Source organism: Ochotona princeps, chromosome 3, assembly GCF_030435755.1.
Source record: "Ochotona princeps isolate mOchPri1 chromosome 3, mOchPri1.hap1, whole genome shotgun sequence".
Taxonomy (NCBI): domain Eukaryota; kingdom Metazoa; phylum Chordata; class Mammalia; order Lagomorpha; family Ochotonidae; genus Ochotona; species Ochotona princeps.
Window position 1 is genome coordinate 3,502,240 of NC_080834.1, and position 18,566 is coordinate 3,520,805.

Sequence of the window (18,566 nt, forward strand, 5' to 3'; positions counted from 1 at the left end):
TATAGGACACCTTGTGTGTCCCTAATCTTGGGACCTGCTCCAACTGGATGTGGGAGAAAGGTTGTAGAGATAACGGTGTATTCTCAGCACGATATCACAGAAGGTGGAGAGTGGCAAGTCAGAAAATGGGGCTACAGAATTCTTTGTGGAAATCTAACATAAGAACCCAGACTTGGAACTTGTTGGAGGGAGTGGCACAATTGGCTTTAAGCAAAGAGCTGTGCACCAACTGCAATAAATAAAATCGAACTGTAGACCTGTGGCTGACAGAGCTTAGAAACCTGCCCCAAAGAGAAGAGTCTGATAACCAAAAGCATAGTGACCAAGAACAAAAGAGACAGTGGCAGAACGAATATTACTGAAGACTCGCCTGCAAAGGAGCAAAACCCTTTGCCAACCTCAGAGTTAACTGAGGAAGACATTGAGGAAATGGGGGATACAGAATTCAAAACACTCGTTATAAAGCTTCTTATCAACAACGAGAAGTACATAAAGCAGGCATTCAAGGAATTTAAGGAATCTGTTGCACAGGAAATAGTAGCAGGGAATCAAAGGAAAGCTGATATATCAAAAATGAAGAATACAGTGCAGCAAACTACAAGTACAGTGGGAAGTTTCCAAAATAGAATGAAGCAAGCAGAAGAAAGAATCTCAGAATTAGAAGATATTTCCTGTCACCAGGGGAAAACAAACAAAAAGCTGGAAGCAGAGCTGGGTCAAGCCAAAAAAAGTATTCAAGAATTGAAAGACACTATTAAGAGGCCAAATATAAGAGTTATGGGAGTCCCAGAAGGTGCAGAAAGAGAAACTGGGATTAAAGGTATATTCAATGACGTAATAAGGGAGCTGAGCCATGGGCTGATCAGAAGTAAAACGACTGGGACACGAACTGGTGCTCATACAGGACGCTGGTGCCTGAGGTACAGTATTAGCCTATTGAGCCATGGTGTCAGCCCCGTAGACTTGTGCCTTTTATTAAGATACCGTTCAGCATATGGTACATGAATGCAGTAAGTTGAATGTATGAAATCTCATTTTTAAGAAACAATTTTTTGAAAATTGGAGCAGGTCATCAGACAAGCTTTCCATGTTGGACGTGCTCATTTTCAATTCCTGGCTACAGTTACTGACTGCAGCTTCTAGCCAACGCAGACCTTAGGAGGCACAGAGTTCCTGTCTCCCACAGATCCTGGATACACTCCCTGCTTGGCTCTGGCCCTGGCACAGCACTGTGCATTGCAGGTATCAGCAACGAGCCAGTCAATGAGTGCTCATTTTGTGTCTGTCTGTCTCTCTTTCTCACTCAGTCTCTGCTTCCCAAATACATTCAAATTCTCCTTTTTAATTTGTGGATACACAAAAAGCAGTCATGAGAGAATTCACTATGTGAATTACAAAAATTAGTTAGTTATACCTAACAAGTCTAATAAGTGTTTTATATAGCTTAATGTAAAAACTTTTTTGATATATATGCTACTTTTTTGATAATGAACTAGACAAGAAATATGCCACTGTTATTAAATATAAACACTAAACATATTATATTTAGAGAATACATTTAATTTTCATTGTATTTTTATCAGTACTATTGAACTTTTTTGTTTGTTTGTTTGTTTTAAAGATTTATTCATTTTATTACAGCCAGATATACACAGAGGAGGAGAGACAGAGAGGAAGATCTTCCATCCAATGGTTCACTCCCCAAGTGAGCCGCAACGGGCCAATGCGCGCCGATCCGAAGCCGGGAACCAAGAACCTCCTCCAGGTCTCCCATGCGGGTGCAGGGTCCCAAGGCATTGGGCCATCCTCGACTGCTTTCCCAGGCCACAAGCAGGGAGCTGGATGGGAAGTGGAGCTGCTGGGATTAGAAGCGGCGCCCATATGGGATCCCGGGGCTTTCAAGGCGAGGACTTTAGCCGCTAGGCCACGCCGCCGGGCCCAGTACTATTGAACTTTTTGGAAGTATGTAGGAGCCGGCACAATGGCTCAGCTGGCTGATCCGCAACCTTCAAGTGCCAGCATCTCACGTGGGCCCCATTTTGTGCCCTGGCTGCTTTACTTCTCGTCTAGCTCCCTGTTTGTGACCTGGGAAAGCAATGGAGGATGGCCCAAAGCCTTGGGACTCTGTACTCATGTGACAGACCCAGAAGAATTCCTAGCCCCTGAATTCGGATTGGCTCAGTTTGGGCCACAGCAGACATTTGAGGAGCGAACTGGGGGATGGAAGATTTTTCTCTCTCTGCTGTCTGTAAATCTGTCTTTCCAATGAAAATAAATAAATCTTAAAAAAAGAAAAACTCAAAACATATGTATGTAATATGTTTTGTTAAAAGTTACTTTCAAAGGTGAAGGAAAGTTGTATAAAGACTGATTCATCTCATCAAAGATGATAAATTCAATCAGCAGTAAAGCACAAAAGATCCTAATATTAATCTAATAATATTTTGATATTAATAATCATACTGACATATGCAGTATGTTCACACTCACTTTCCAAAATGAAGGACTATGTATCGGATAAGATCGCCCTGTTTTTCCATTTTGTTGTCTGTGACCATCGGCATCAATTTGTCATAGTACTTGGCAAGGTAGAAGTGTGCGTCCTCCCACTCTGGCAGAATCATCGTTACATCCTACAACACAGAACACATGATTTTCATATAATAAAATGTCAATATTTTATGCACAGCTTGATGACTGTTTTTAAACATTTATCTTATGTATTTGAAAGGCAGAATGACAGAGACAGAGGAAGGAGAGGGTGAGATATTGCCTGATGGACTGGTTCACTCCTCAAATGGCTGGGCCAGGCTGAAACCAGGAGTCAAGAACTCCATGCTGATGCCCATGCAGCTGCTTCCCAAGCACAATACAGGGAACTGGATCTGAAGCAAGGCAGCTGGGGCTCAAACTAGCATTCTTACATGGGATGCCCACACTGCAGTCAGAAGCTTAGTCCGCTGCGCCACAGTGCCACTCAGTTTGACAACATTTAGCACATACAACAATAACTGCAATCAAGACAAGCACCATTTTTAACTTCTCCAGAGTTTTTCTGAGCAGGCATCTTTGCCACCAATCTCATCCTACCTACCACCAAGGTACTATTATTCTTATGAATAAACATTGTTTTACCAATTTTAAAATACAAATAAAAACATACAAGCATCTTATCTGCTATGTTCCTCTCCTTTTATTCAGCAAGTCTATAGCAATCCATACGGTATTACATAAAGCAGTAATTAATTTCTTGTTACTGTGGAGTAGTGTCCTGTGACTAATCCAGGGTTTTTTATTCATTCTTCTGTGAATGGCCACCTGGGTCAATGCTATTCCTTATCAATAAAACTCCTATAAACTTTTATTTGCAAGACTTTTTATTGACATGTATAATTACTTCTCTTGGATAAACACCCTTTTTTTTTTGTATCTTAGGAAGTCTATTCCAGCAGGGCAGGAATGGGGTGGAGGGTGGAGGTGGTGGAGAGAAAAAGGGAATGGGGGAAGGGAGGCCGGAAGGAGAAGAGAGGGAGAGGCAGAGAAAGAAGGGGGGGAGGGAAGGAGGGAGTGAGAGCGAGAGCGAGCTGCACCTGCGGGGCCCTTTTCGTCTGCAAGGTGTTGGGGGGCAGAGATTGGAAGGGATCCAGGGCAGGCCCCAGGGGATTGGTGCCTACAGGTGAATGCCTAGGGATGACTGGTGAGTGGGTGGGGTTGGAGAAGGGGCTGGAAGATTGGGGGTGGGATTCTCAGGTGGAATGCCAGCTTACATCTGATTGGTGGGTGGCTAGACTGGCGGGAAGAATTTCTTGAGCTGTGAGGAAGAGGAAATGGCGCCCAGGGTGGGATATTCCAATAACTCCTTACATTTGTCCCTTTTGTTATATATAAAGGAAGAGGGGCATTGTTCTCTATGGCTTCTAGGAGCTGTTTTCTCTTGGCAGTGGTTGCAACCTGGTGGGAGGAGTGGGAGGAATGGGAGATGGAGGGACGCTTCTAGCCCTGCAAAAGAAACTGGCTAATAGTTTGATTCAAAAAATTTTTTTTACATTTCAGTGGATGGGAATGGAGGGAAGGGTTATTAAGAGTCCTTCTGAAAAGGTGGCTTGAGTTCATTTTCTCTTAGCCAGGCTTTCTTGTACTTGATTCTTCCTTACTTCTGAATGGTCAATGTAGACAGGGTAGCTTCACCAGGAACCAGAGACCCTGACTGCCAATCATCCTATCTCACTCCTCACATTTCCAAACAGAGGAGTGAACAGGGATAAAGGGATGATGACCGCTCTACCTTCTGCAAGCTGAAAGGGGGTGTTGTTGAGTAACTGCAGCAGTAGGGGGTTCTAGAGGTTCTTGGATAAACATCTAAGACAGAATGGCTAGGCCATACTGTAGGTGTAAACTTTTTTTTATATACATTCCCATAATCACAAGAATAGCCACTGTTAGTCTTTTAGACTTTAATATGTGGAATGTTATCTGTCATTTAACTATGGTAAGCATTTTTCATGTATTATTTAGTAATTTTTATGTATCACTTTAAAAGATTAGCAAATCTTATTTTTTTTTAAGATTTATTTGCTTATAATTAGAAAGGCAGATTTACAGAGACAAAGATCTTGCATCTGCTGGTTCACCCCTCAAATAGCCGCAACAGCTAGAGGTAAGCCAATCTGAAGCCAGGAGCTGTTTCTCAGTCTCCCACATAGGTGTAGAATCCAAAGGCATTTGGCCATCCTCCACTGCTTTCTCAGACCACAAGCAGGAAGCTGGATCAGAAGTAGAGCAGCTGGGACACAAACTGGTGCTCATAACGAATCCTGGAACTTGCAAGGGGGAAGATTAGCCAATTGAGTCATTGTACAGGGCCCAAAATAACATATCTTATTGAGCTTCACAGATCTCAATAACTTTTGGGGGGAGGGGGATGGAGAAGAGAGCAGGGAAGAAGCAAGTCCATGGTATAGTAGGTTAAGCTTCCAGTTGCGGTGTTGTTATTCCATATGGGGACTGGTTCATTCTCAGCTGCTCCACTTCCAATCCAGTTTCCTGCCTGTGGCCTGGGGAAGCAGTAGAGGATGGCTCAAGTCCATGTGAGAGACTGGGAAGAATCTCCTGGCTCTTAGCTCTGGACTGGCTCAACTCCAGCTGTTGTGGCCATTTGGGGAGTACTTCAATGGATGTAAGATTTGTCTCTCCTTTCTGTAACTTTACCTTTCAAATAAAAGTAAAATAAATCTTTAAACAAAATGATTTGGATACAAGTCCTTTGTCAGACATGTATTGTAAATGCTTTCTCCTAGTCTATGGATTACTTTTCTGTTTTCTTAACAGTATTTTTTCTATAGTATGTTTTCACTTTAATGGAAATTATCAGTGTACCTTCCAAGATTATTGCTTTTGTTCTCTAAGAAGCTTTTGTTTACTTTGTCTTTTTATTTCTGGAAATCTGTAATTTTAGCTCTTCAGTTTAGATCTATAATTCACTTTGGAATAAACCTTGTCTATGGCATAAAGCAGGGGGTCAAAAGTTTTTTTCCTTCTTCACACAGACATCTGGTTGCCTAAGTACCATCTGCTTCTCACAGTATGTTTTAAATAATTTCTTTGGCAATACACAGAAATAAAATTTATTTTTATATGTTCTGTTGTGTCAAGCAATTATTTTGAATTCATGAAATATTTCTAACAATATATATATAAACTTTTGATTTTCCTATATATAGAAAACCTTCTTACCTTAAATTAACACTTTACTTTTTTCCTGATCCTTGTAATTATTATTTCCCTCCCAGTTATACTTACTATAATTTTCAGTAAATAGTTAATAAAACTGGTGGCAGTAGGCATCCTAACCTAGTCATGATCTAAAAAAAAAAGTTATCAACATTTCTTGTTAATTATAAGAAACTGCAGGCCTGTTGCAGATACCCTCTAGGTAGTAAATCACTTTCTCTTTAATTCCTAATTTGTTTTTTTTTTTTTAAGATTTATTTTATTATTATTAAAAAGTCAGATATACTGAGAGGAGGAGAGATAGAGAGGAAGTGGAGCTACTGGGATTAGAACCAGCGGCCATATGGGATCAAGGCGAGGACCTTAGCCACTAGGCCACGCTGCCGAGCCCAATTCCTAATTTGTTAAGAATTTAAAATTATGAATCAATACTAACTTTTAACAAGTGCCTTCTAAGCATCTACTGAGATGCTTCAATTATTTCTTTAACTCTGAGCTTGGTAAATTTTACTAATTTGTTTTCATATGATGAACCAACTCCATGTTACTGGAATAAACTCAATCAAAATGATCCGGTTAATGCTGTTGAATTTCTGTGAGACTCTACCATGATTTGTGTTTCTGGTAATATTTTATTAGGTTTAGCATGAAAACGATTCTGAATTCCTTACACAACCTGAGAAGTGTTTCATCTTAGTCTTCGTGTAGGGGTCTGAAAAGATTTGCTATTATTTCTTTTTCAAATATCTGGTAGATATTTAAAAATGAATTAGCGCTGAGGTTACAATTGTGGTAAGCTGGTTAATTACTTTAACAGCTAGGCAACTAATGAAGTTTTCTATTTGTCTTTCGTCAAGTTTGGTAAATTTTAATTTTTCTTAGACATCTACATGCAAAAAAAAAAAAAAAAACCCACTCAGCTTGAAACATTTTAAAATTTCCACTGCGATTTTCTTGTGACACATGGCTTAACAAAGGCATTAAGTCTTAGGATATCATCAATGTGAAGTTTAAGCTAATAAGGAAATTATAAATTGGTCTTGCTTAAAAATTTCAGACTAGGATATAGTTAACTTTGAAAAGGAAGGGCAAGGAGAGTGATTTTTGAGATAAAATGAAGTTAGGAGGGTTATGGCAAGGTAATAACACTCCATTCATAATGTCAATAACGGTTTCGTGAGTACATTTACTCCATGCTAATTCCATATATTTACATTATATGCTAATAAAATGTCTTACGTTGCCTATTTTTATAAATGTGTCCTTTTAGATAGACCTTAAAGTATTTTATCCAGTTTCGAAGCCAAAATGCATTCACTGAATTTCTAAATGAAATTGTATTATAGATACTTGCCTTATATTTTTTCATAATTGCATTGCTTTCAAAATTTGCTGTTTCCTCCATGAATCGGCCCACTAGTAGAGTAGCTCGACCATGGATCAACGTGTTCTTACTCTCAGTTGTTGTATTTTCAGGAAAACATAACTCAACACCCTTTTGAAGAACGATTAGTGCCTGGTGAACATCACCCTAAAAGAACAAAAGACTTAGTCTGAAAAACTAAGTCATTAATATTTGAAATTCATTACATATGTTTATGTACAAACCCATCTGTAGTCTATGTTTAACTCCCATTTACCACTTACTGAAATCCATTACCTTATTCATTTTACAACGGAGTGAAGTGCGGAGAACTGGAGGTAGCAGTGATGGATAAATTAAAATCTCTGTGTTATGGAAGTTCACAGTCAGGTGAAGAAAAAGACCAATATTATAGCACACTGTACTAAATGCTATGATAAAGGAATATACATTGGTGTTACAAAGGATAATGAAGAGAGTCCTCTAAATCTACCCAAGCAAATAGGAAAATGAAAGAGAGCAGTTTCAGAAAGATTACTGATGGAAAAAAAAAATCTGAATTGGTTCTGAAACTGTGGATACTAATTTTCCAAGAAGAGAACTTAGTTAAGACATTCTATATAGGAAGAATATGAATTTTAACCGGGAGCAAAGCAAGTACACATGGTCACTGCCCCATCCTGGTTTTCCACTTACAATTGTTTGACTTTTCAGACAATTGTTTCCATTTCACAATGTTGTGAAAGCCATAAATATTCAGAAGAATCCAGATCCTGAATTTTGACTTTTTTCCCCTGGACTCACAATATGCAACATAATGCTCTCTGTGCTGCTGAATGTCAGTAAGTCATAGCTCCCAGTCAGCCACATGACCATGAACGTCAATAAATTCCACAATTATATATATTTGCCAAGACCCCAGTGGAAGCATAAAACCACACACAGTGCTAGACACCAAGGAAACACGCACCCTGGAAAGATACCCTTGTATTTCAGAAAAACGACATTAAAATATGAATTTATTTTTCGATAATATGTAGAAAATCCATGAAAAATTCATGGATTTTTGGGATGGTGCGATGACATAGCAGGCCATTTTCACCTGTGATGCTGGCATCCTATATTGAGCACCAGTTCCAGTTCCAGCTGCTCTACTTCTGATCCAGCTCTTTGGTAACAGCCTGGGAAAGCAGTAGAGAATGGCCCAAGGGAACTGGGTCCTGGTACTCACATGGGAGGCAGCCTAAAGAATGCTCCTGGATCCTAGCTTTGGACCAACCCAGCTCTGTACAACGAGGACATCTGGTAAGTGAACCAGTGGATGGAAGATCTCTTTCTGTCTCTTTCACTTTCTGTAACTCTTTCAAGCAAAATAAATACATTTTTGTTTTAAATTATGGATTTCAAAAGTTTTACACAAAAATAAATTCATATTTTAGTTTCATTTTCCACATGCTTTCTGAAGTGCCTTCGCTATTTCTTCCTACAGGTACATCTGTATGATAAAGTTTACTTTAGGAATTAAATTAGCAATATCTAATGGTTATAGTATTACACTGTAATAAACATTGTATAGGGGAACCTGCAACACCAACATCCCCTATGACCACCAGTTCAAGTCCTGGCTGCTCCACTCCAATTCCTTGAAAATGTGCCTTGGAAAGCAGTAGAAGATGGCCCCATTCTTGAGTCCCTAACACATATGTGCGAAACCTGAAGGGAAATCCAGGCTCCTGGCTCAGGCCTGAGATGCTGTGCTCAAAGGTTGACCACAGGTACATGGAACTGTAGATAAGGGAACTGTATAACTGTGCTTCAAAGTTATGATGCTTCACAGATTAATACTATTCTTAATTTACAAAGTTTAAACTTACAATGGGTTTATTAAGGTAAACATATGTCAAGGAGTATCTATAGTCTTGCATTGGCTGATTAGTGATGAACCTTAAAGGCTGTCTGGGACTAGTCAAAAAGGAACTTTCTAAAATTTAGAGTTAACCCTAAAGGTACAAAGACTGCTCTGAAAGATGTAATAATTTAGAAGAAGCAACATGATTAAATGTGCATGTTAGAAAGATAACATACTTCAAAGGTACCTGTGCTGTGGTATAGTATGTTCGACCTCTGCTTCCAGTACCAACATGCCACATGGGAACAGGTTCCAGTCCTGGCCACTTCCCATCCAATCCAACTCCCTCCCAATCTGCCTGGGAAGACAGCAAAAGACGGCCAAAGTCCCTTGGTCCCTGAACCCAAGTGGAAGATCTGGAAGAGGCTCCGGCTGTGCTGCAGTTGCTGTGGCCAGTTACGGAGTGAACCAGAGGATGGAAAATCTCTTTGTGTCTCTACTTTTCTCTCTGCAAATGTGCTTTTCAGATAAAAATAAGTAAATCTTTTTTTAAAAGATTTATTTTTATTGGGAAGCCAGATATAGAGAGAGGAGAGACAGAGAGGAAGATCTTCCATCCGATGATTCACTCCCCAAGTGGCTACAACGGCTGGAGCTAAGTCGATCTGAAGCCAGGAGCCAGGAGTTTCTTCCACGTCTCCCACGTGGGTGCAGGGTCCCAAGGCTTTGGGCCATCCTTGACTGCTTTCCCAGGTCATAAACAGGGAGCTGGATGGGAAGCAGGGCTGCCAGGATTAGAACCGGTGCCCATATGGGATCCTGGTGTGTTCAAGGTGAGGACTTATAACCACCACGCTAGGTTACTACACTGGGCCCATTCAGTAAATAGTGAAATTTAACACAGAGAAATAGTGAAATTCTAAAGGAAGTATTGTTAGTGTCTACAAGTAAGCGTGTAAATTAAAGCAGTAGGAAAAGAGACAATTCAAGAAATATTTCCAAGCTCAACAAGTAAAAGTTTAAGCTTCCAGCTGGATGTAGAAGGTGAAAATGAGAAAGGAATTTAAGATGAAGTTCATATTTTTGTTTTAGATGAGAGAATGGAATAGTTTGGTTTAGAAAAACAGGGAATCAGAGAGGAGACACAGGTAGTGTTATTTAGAAAACTGCATTTTCAATATATCGATTTTAACATATCACAATACAAGGATAGGGCCAGCTCAGGAAATGTAACTTTGGTAGGCTGCGTGATCATTTTTAAGTACAATCCAGTAAACAACTCCCTGTCCTTTCTCAATAATTACAAAATTGCAAAAAGCCTAAATAGCACCAACTTAGCTCCAAGAGGTCAATTTCAAAGCATGCTGTGCCTATTATGAACTCTGGATTCATAGGAAGCAGGGGGAGATATGTAAGTAAATTACCATTTAAATCTGGCACATAAATTTTGCAAGTTCAAAAGTCCACTTCAGGACATGTGTTGTGGCATGTCACAAGATCAGCATCACCTGTTATTTCCCAGCTGTTCCACATTGCAAACAGTACCCTGCTAAGAACCTGGGAAAAGCAGCAGAAGATGGCTCAAGTCCTGGGACCCCCACTAGCTCTGTGGGACACGGAGATGAAGCTTCTGAGCTAGTTTTGGTTATTGTTGACATCTGGGAAGTGAATGAGCTCATAGAAGCATTAGCATTCACTCTTTCTGCAACTCTTACAAATAAATAAATATTTAGAATTCCCCTTCCTATTACTATTGTTTTAATCTGGGACCTGCTGAAAAGTTTTCATATTAAATCTTTCATGTTAGGATATATTAGAAATCAACTTTGATAGTAATACTGATAAACTCACAGAATTACTTGAAAGTAAAGGACAATATTATATTCATCGTTCTTTGACAAATATTCACTGTGTGTCTACTAAATATACCCTGTATCCATGCAGAAGGTAAAAACCAAAACAAATGGATCAATACAGGACAGATGACAGCAGCAAGACTTCATTATTCTTGAAGCAGAAAGGAAAATAAGCATTGCAGGATAGAACAAATAGTTTTTCGGGACTATACTAGATAAATAACAAAGAAATGGGACAGAAAAAGAAAGTTCTGAATTTGAATTCAGGATCTTCTCTCAACTGGGCCTCTGCAAGAAAAATACAATCCTCCACAGAGTCGATACGTGATGCCACTCCCTGGGCCGTTACCTTGGACCACAGCCACTTTGCCCTCTCCACATAAAGTTCAGCAAGTCGAGATTCTCCCGCATTAAGGAGGGCATTGTAGGCCGTCTGGTGGTGGCCAGCCTTTCTGGCTACTCTGGCACTCTGCAGCCAGCATTCTCCAACCATTTCATTGTAGTCTGGTCTAAAGAAATGTAATTAAAGAGGGGAAGAAAGAAAGAGTTTGTAAGTGTACCCAACAATTTCAGGAAATCAATGACTAATTTGTCAAAAAGCCATGATTTTAACTTTCTTACAATGTTTCCTTTTTACCATCTATGCCTATGAAGATTTTATTTTTGATTTAAATCAGTACGTCTGATATATATGTTTATAACATTAAAAATTATGGCATATAAAATTGATATTTAAATTCTATTACTACAACTATACAGTATAGCCTTGTTAACTGAAAATAGAAAATCACAGATTCAATTAGGAGGTTAGAAAATAGATTCACAAACATAATGCCAAATATGATGACTGAAATTAGAAAAAAAAAAAAAGTAGACTGCAAACCTTTTGTTGAGACTTAATAAAGCTCTCCGGAGAGCCAGAATCGGCTCCTTGGCTCTGTAAGAATTCTGCGTCATTTCTAGTCGAGCTACCCAGTTCAGAGAATCTTCTTGAAAAGTGTCACCTGGAGACTGTTGAAAAAGTGGTTTGAGGCTATGCTCCAATTCACACAACATGTGCAACCTATACAGAGAAGCAAGGTTAAAATGCTATCACATTCATTTTTATTGGTTTCATATATAAAATATGTACTTTAAATCTGACATCAACAATCTAAAATACACATTTTTTTGGAAGAACACTCATATATATTGTTGGTACATTCAGAGCAACGTTTATGTCTTTTTAAACTGGGAGGAAATACCAATTTAGGCTGGTTAAAATATTTAGGACTTTGTCGTGATACCTGGATTCCCATGAACTGAAAGAAATACAACATTAAACTCAAATGTATTACTATCAAATTTTATCACTTTATATGAAGATAAAATGCGGATCCATTATAAATCAAAACAAAATATCTGCAAATGAGTATTGCTACTGTACGAGGGCTGGACATAGAATAAGTCAATAAAAAACCTGTGAAATAATTTGTTTTCCTGGAATCATGGAAACTGATTTAGCTGCATAGTCTCCTCCCCTCTGTATAACACCTATGTCTATGACTCAGTGTTCAGGGCACAAGGATACAGTTGAGCATCTGGAGAAAAGAATGAAACTCAGCAGTCCAATCTACGGTTTCATGAAGACATTACCATCATGGCTGACACAAAACACCATGAATTTTAAGTTCAAGAAAATTGAATCAAGTTTCAAATTCCTATTATTATACCATTTTCCTTCATCATTATTCCTCAGGTGAATCATGAGATTTAAACTTGTTTTAAAATCATTTTCTTCCTCTCGTGTCAAAGGATTCTTTACTAATAATGCAAAAGCCTACATGTTGAGGGATAAATGTCATTGAACTTATACACAGAAGGGAAGGAAAGCAACAAGCAATAAGCTCGAATCTGTCAGGAACACATGTTTAGAACAGTTAGGTTAGTTATACAAACAATGACATTAATGGAGAAAAAAATGTAACATTTTTATTAGTCTTACAATTTCCTTTTCAATTAAAAGGAAGCATGTTAGAGGATTTTGTTTTTAAACTACAAGGAGATTGTGAGGAAAAGAATGAAAAGTCATTTTGTATAGCTGTGTACCACAATTTACTTATCAAAATTTCCAGTGCCAAGAGGTGACACTTGCTATTATTACATATTGATTGACCTAACACCAACCACGTTTAATAGACAAAACTCCCATCATCAGTATATTAAAGAAGCACTAGGTCTTCCTCTCTGTCTCTCTTCTCTGTGTAGATCTGACTTTCCAACAAAAAAATCAATCCTTAAAAAGAAAACGGGGGAGGGGAGCTCAGCACTGTAGCCTGGTAGCTAAAGTCCTCGCCTTGAATGCACCGGGATCCCAGATGGGTGCCCGTTAGTGTCCCGGCAGCCCTGCTTCCCATCCAGCTCCCTGCTTGTGGTCTAGCAAAGCTTGTGGTCTAGCAAAGCTTTTGGACCCTGCACCCGAGTGGGAGACCTGGAAGAAGCTCCTGGCTCCTGGCTTCTGATCAGCTCAGCTCCAGCTATTGTAGCCACTTGGGGAGTGAATCATCAGATAGAAAATCTTCCTCTCTGTCTCTCCTCTCTGTCTATCTGACCTTTCAATAAAAAATAAACAAATATTTTAAAAAAAGAAACACTAGAAATTTAAGTAAGATGCTTATTGAATTAAGATATATTTAATTGAACTCAGGATAATCTCAAACTGTACACTTGTTTGTACCGATTATTTGTGTATACCCATTTCAGCATAACGGATTAGGAATGCAGAAACGCAGACTTCCAGAATACCTCACAATGAATTCATATCCTCGTTGGTAAGAGCCTCTTTCAAAGCTTGCCGCTGAGAGAGGCACAATCTGCTCTGTCCTCACTAGTTTCAATGTGTCATAGAAAGCTGTGGTGTCCTTCTTTTTGGCTGATAACAACAGCTGTCCCAGTCTGACACTCCATGATGTAGATTTCCCATCTGAAAAAGAAGTGAGGTGTCAAGAAGTGTGATGGTACTGGGTCTGAGGGCCAGCTCCGCAATCCTCAACGAAGTGGTCAGCAGAAACAAGGAAAAATGATTTCAGCATACTTTGAACTAAACAAGAGAATCATACAATAATCAACACAACTGTGAATTTTCTAAGCTACTTAAGTTTGAATATTATTAGCATATTAAAATGGCTTATAGTTTAAGAAATAATTTTACCTTCTGCCAAATAGTTTTCCACCAAATCCCACTGTGACAATTTCCAAGCTGCTTCCACTCTGTATCTGTTTAATTCATCTGTCCATTCAGACCTATTGAGAGAAAATCATATTGGGTAATTTTAAATTTATCTAAATTTTCAGTGCCATTTACAGATTTTTCACTGGTTTAGAAACTATACTGTTCAGCCTGCTGCTTTTTCTCAGATTTTGTGTTTAAAATAATCTTGGCAATGGCAGGGTGGCACAGCAAGTTAATCCTCTACCTGCAGCACTGGCACCTGCAGGAGGCTCTTGGCTCCTGGCTTCAGATCGGCTTGGCTCCAGCCATTGCTGCCAACTGGGGAGTAAACCAGCAGATAGCTCTTCTCTATCTCTTTCTTTCAATGAGCAAACAAAAAATGTGCATGAATTAAAAGGCAAACAATTGTAATAATCTTTCATTTTTAACTAAATTTAAAACAAAAATATAGGGGCCAGTAGTATGGGTTAGAGAGGTGGAGCGCTGCATAGGAGATTCAATACCAAGGCATAAGAAAATGTCAAATATAGGCTGATATTTTTAATGACTGCATAAGCTTACCATCAGACATCAAGCTACCAAAATTTCAAGACAGAAATCTGAGTGTCATTCGCAGTACATGTTAAGCAACCCTAATGAGAAAACTCCAAGTCCAAAGTCCGATTTTTGAACATCAAAATAATGGAACAAATGGACATTCGAGGCTTAACCTCACGTGACAAGGCTGCAGTCAAAACGCAGGCACGCTAGAAATACTGTATAAAATTACCTTCAGGCTTCACCTATAAGATATATTTGAAACATAACTAATCCTTTTTAAAAGATTTATTTATTTTTATTGGAAAGTCAGATATACAGAGAGGAGGAGAGACAGAGAGGAAGATCTTCTGTCCAATGGTTCACTCCCCAAGTGAACGCAACAGCTGGAGCTGAGCCAATCCGAAGCCAAGAGCCAGGAGCTTCTTCCGGGTCTTCCATGCAGGTGCGGGGTCCCAAGGGTTTGGGCCATGCTCAACTGCTTTCCCAGGCCACAGGCAGGGAGCTGGATGGGGGGTGGGGCTTCCAGGATTAGAACCGGCACCCATCTGGGATCCTGGTGCATTCAAGGTGAGGACTTTAACCGCTAGGTTATTGCGCCAGGCCTGAAACATAACTAATTCTCCCCAAGGAGAATATGACTCTCAAGGACCATTCACTTCACTAAGACACAGCTGTCATTCACTGAATGCCATCATAGCCTTCTCACAATGTTAAGATCAGGAGGCTGTCCTAGGTGCAACAGACAAGCGGATCTAACGTGCAGCATGTGCTTGACATCCCAATATGAATCATGACAAACTTTTCCAAATTCAAGCAATTCTACTATACAATCTCTCAACTAACCCAGGGAAATACCTACAACATATAATGACTTCCCCTACTTCTCAAACGTTGCTCCCATAATTTTCTTAATTACACTAGTGCAATACCATCTAACCAACAGTAAACTTCTCTGCTCATGAGCATTACAGAACGGTAGTCTTTGAGTTGTTATGTCAAGTTTAGGAAACCTTGGTTAGAAGAGGCTGCCTTCAGTGCTATTTATCTAAAGCAGTGGCCTGTGAGTTCTTTGGCTGTCCAAAATTCCCACACCCTTCGGATCAGCTCTTAGCACCCAGTATAGGTAGATGGGGCCCGGGGAATATATACAGGAAAAATGTTTTTCAGCTTAAGCACAAAGCAGCTTCAACAACAGAGCTAAACTCCACGGTTAATCTCCAAACTGAAAAGGACTAACCAGCTTTAATCTTTGCCACGTGTAAGTGTTATCTTTTGATAAACTGCTAGTGCTACATCAATTTATGAAAGAAAAAAGTAATGCTTAATTCCAGCATCATGAAAACATTTTATTATTTTAGTAAACATAAAGTTACCATTACATTAACTTAAAAAGTTTCTATTCAGACAGAATATGAGTGAAAATAATCCTTTTGAAAAATATTACCTGTTAGCATGCACTCCATTGACCTGAGTGATTACAGTTGACAACTGACCAAGACCTAACATAGACTTCACTACACCATGGTAATGAATGATCTAGAAATTCAAAATAACAATTATTACTTCAAATATAAGATGGCAACCTAAAACAGTGTAACTGATACTATCAAAAATACCACATTGTGCCTACTTTTCTTGGTTTAGCAAGTTAACTTTAATCTACTATTAAAATCTCAAATTGAACTTATACTTTTCTAGAGTTATTTTAATTTCTGGTTCAGATCAAATATTTTTCAACACTGAACACAGGATTGTGAAAATATAGCAAGTATGACACAAAGCAATAGTCCAGGATTAAAAAGAACCCAAGAGGAAACTGCAAATCAGTGATTCTAAACCACTCTCCTGTCTCAACAATCTACTCACATTAGAAATCACAGCAGCTCAGGGATTTCAAGGAACCATTTCAGAGATCTGCAAATGACTAAGTGTGATGTGTATGTGTGTGGGGAATGTAAAAAAGTTCTCATACTGCAGAGAATTGTCATCCCTGAAAAACGATGTATAGCTTATAGTTTTTATAACAAGCTAAATATAAATTTTAGAGGTACCAAAGACACATGTTAACATAAATACACTAAAAAACCAATTTCATTCGTTTGTGGGACTTCTAAGGTCACAGAAATCTGGCATGGGAAGAAATTTGAGACATTATCCAGCACACGTCCCTAATTTTTTCAATCACGATATTCAAGTGCATTGGGAATTAAACATTTTCTGGACACATTATAATACTGATAAGGACAGTATTGAAATGAAGCTTTTCAGACTGCAATTCAAGGCTCTTTCCATTATGCTGCTCTCAGTTATTGCTTTACCTGGTCTGGTTCTAGCTGAATAGCCCTGTCATAACAAGCAGTGGCATCCCTTAGCAAGCCAAGGCTTTCATGTTCAAGGATTTGTTCCTTTAGAGATGGTTCTGCCTTTCGGATTGCACTGACTCCAGCGACTCCATCTGGTTCATCCATAGCAGCATACAATTTCTTTGTTCAACAATGAAAACAACAGTCATATCAGGGAGGGAAAACACATAATTCTAAACAATCACAAACAACTAGCCTATGAGCCATAGACTCAAATCAGGACTGGGCAACATTTATTCGATTTGGTAACATGGAGACCACTGATTTTCTTAGCAAAAGCTGCATCAAGAGAAAACAAAACAAAACAAAAAATTGCAAAAATGATCTAAGAGGGAATTGCAATGAGATGTGGAGAATAAAAATAAGATAGACAATTCCTTCAAGACCAGCTATAAAAAAAAAAAAACCAACAGAGATAATGGGAAGTACTTGAAGTATTATGTAAGCTCAAAGAAATTATAAAAAATTAAGATTGGAGCTACCAGAGCATATCCATGTATTCTACATACTCTGCTTCAGGAAAATAAATTACTAACAGCAGGAAAGGAAGGAGCATTTAAAAGACTTAAAACCCGACAATTTACTGTAAGCATATCCCATATTTCTTCCCAACTTCACTGGGATGCCTGTGTTTAACATGTCCTTCCTTCTTAACTACCAGACATTATGCAAGACATCATCTTCTAGAAGCTAATCTTGACCACTGACCCACCTGCACTCACTTCCCACTCCAATCCACCCCATACCGAGGGCAAGTCCAGTGGCTGTAGTACCTATCTGTAGTGCTGCACTCAAAGTGATATGAAATAGACGCTTCGCTCTCCACTAACAGGTAGTTTATAAAGAACAACAAATAACTAGCACTTTGCAGAGCAGAAATGAGAAAATGAGAAACACAGTAATAAAAGAATGGCAATATTAATTTTCATTACCACGTCCACCATACTAATCTCAGACCTGTAAAAATCCAAGATGCTCTTGAATATTTTGCTTCTGCTGTGTAATAAATGACTCAAAGTGCATAACAGCTCGTGTGTATGCTTTGGAACGAAATGACGCTACTGCCAGAGTATCCTGAGGTATGAGGTCCAGAAAATGAGTAACACTCTTATAGTCTTCATAACCCACAGAAGACCCTAGCAAAAAAAAAAAAAAGACTAATTAAAACTTGTAAGAAGGAACTTTTCAAAAGAGCAAATGTAATTATTTAAGTGTTTAAATGTATTTCATAAGTTAATTCTAAATGTATTAGGATATCATAATTAGGATACACCTAAAAGGATAATTGTTCAGATGGCTTTGTTTCAACTCTCACCTTACTTTGGACCATCATTTAACTTGTTGAGTCTCTGTCTTCATCTATGAAATGCAAACATCACTACCTTTCTTACCTTCCTTACAATGTTGCTGCAAGGATTAAACAGGAATCTATTATTAAATATTAAAAAGATACAAAGATGACATGAAGACGCAAGATGAATTAGCATTTACTGTTGATGATTATAAAAACTAACACAGTAGTTCCTTAGTAGAATTATGGAGATAGCATTCTTTCATTTTAAAAAGTTAAGAATTCTGAGGCTCATATATGAGCTATATGTGGGTATGGACGAGCTGTGGCTGCGCTGAAACATCCAACAGCAAGAACCAGAAT

At 38.7% G+C, this 18,566-nt stretch overlaps 1 protein-coding gene across 1 annotated transcript in view; it reads right to left on the bottom strand.

The window, feature by feature from the left end:
* Positions 1–18,566, bottom strand: part of ATR (ATR serine/threonine kinase) — a 117,112-nt gene that overhangs the window by 27,250 nt on the left and 71,296 nt on the right. Inside the window, exons 28-36 of the mRNA XM_058661393.1 lie at positions 17,870–18,048; positions 16,868–17,032; positions 15,994–16,085; positions 13,989–14,080; positions 13,583–13,760; positions 11,682–11,861; positions 11,148–11,307; positions 7,085–7,261; positions 2,491–2,633 (exon numbers count right to left, since the gene is read on the bottom strand). Coding sequence (XP_058517376.1) covers positions 2,491–2,633; positions 7,085–7,261; positions 11,148–11,307; positions 11,682–11,861; positions 13,583–13,760; positions 13,989–14,080; positions 15,994–16,085; positions 16,868–17,032; positions 17,870–18,048 — 1,366 coding nt within the window. The remainder of the gene's footprint in view (positions 1–2,490; positions 2,634–7,084; positions 7,262–11,147; positions 11,308–11,681; positions 11,862–13,582; positions 13,761–13,988; positions 14,081–15,993; positions 16,086–16,867; positions 17,033–17,869; positions 18,049–18,566) is intronic.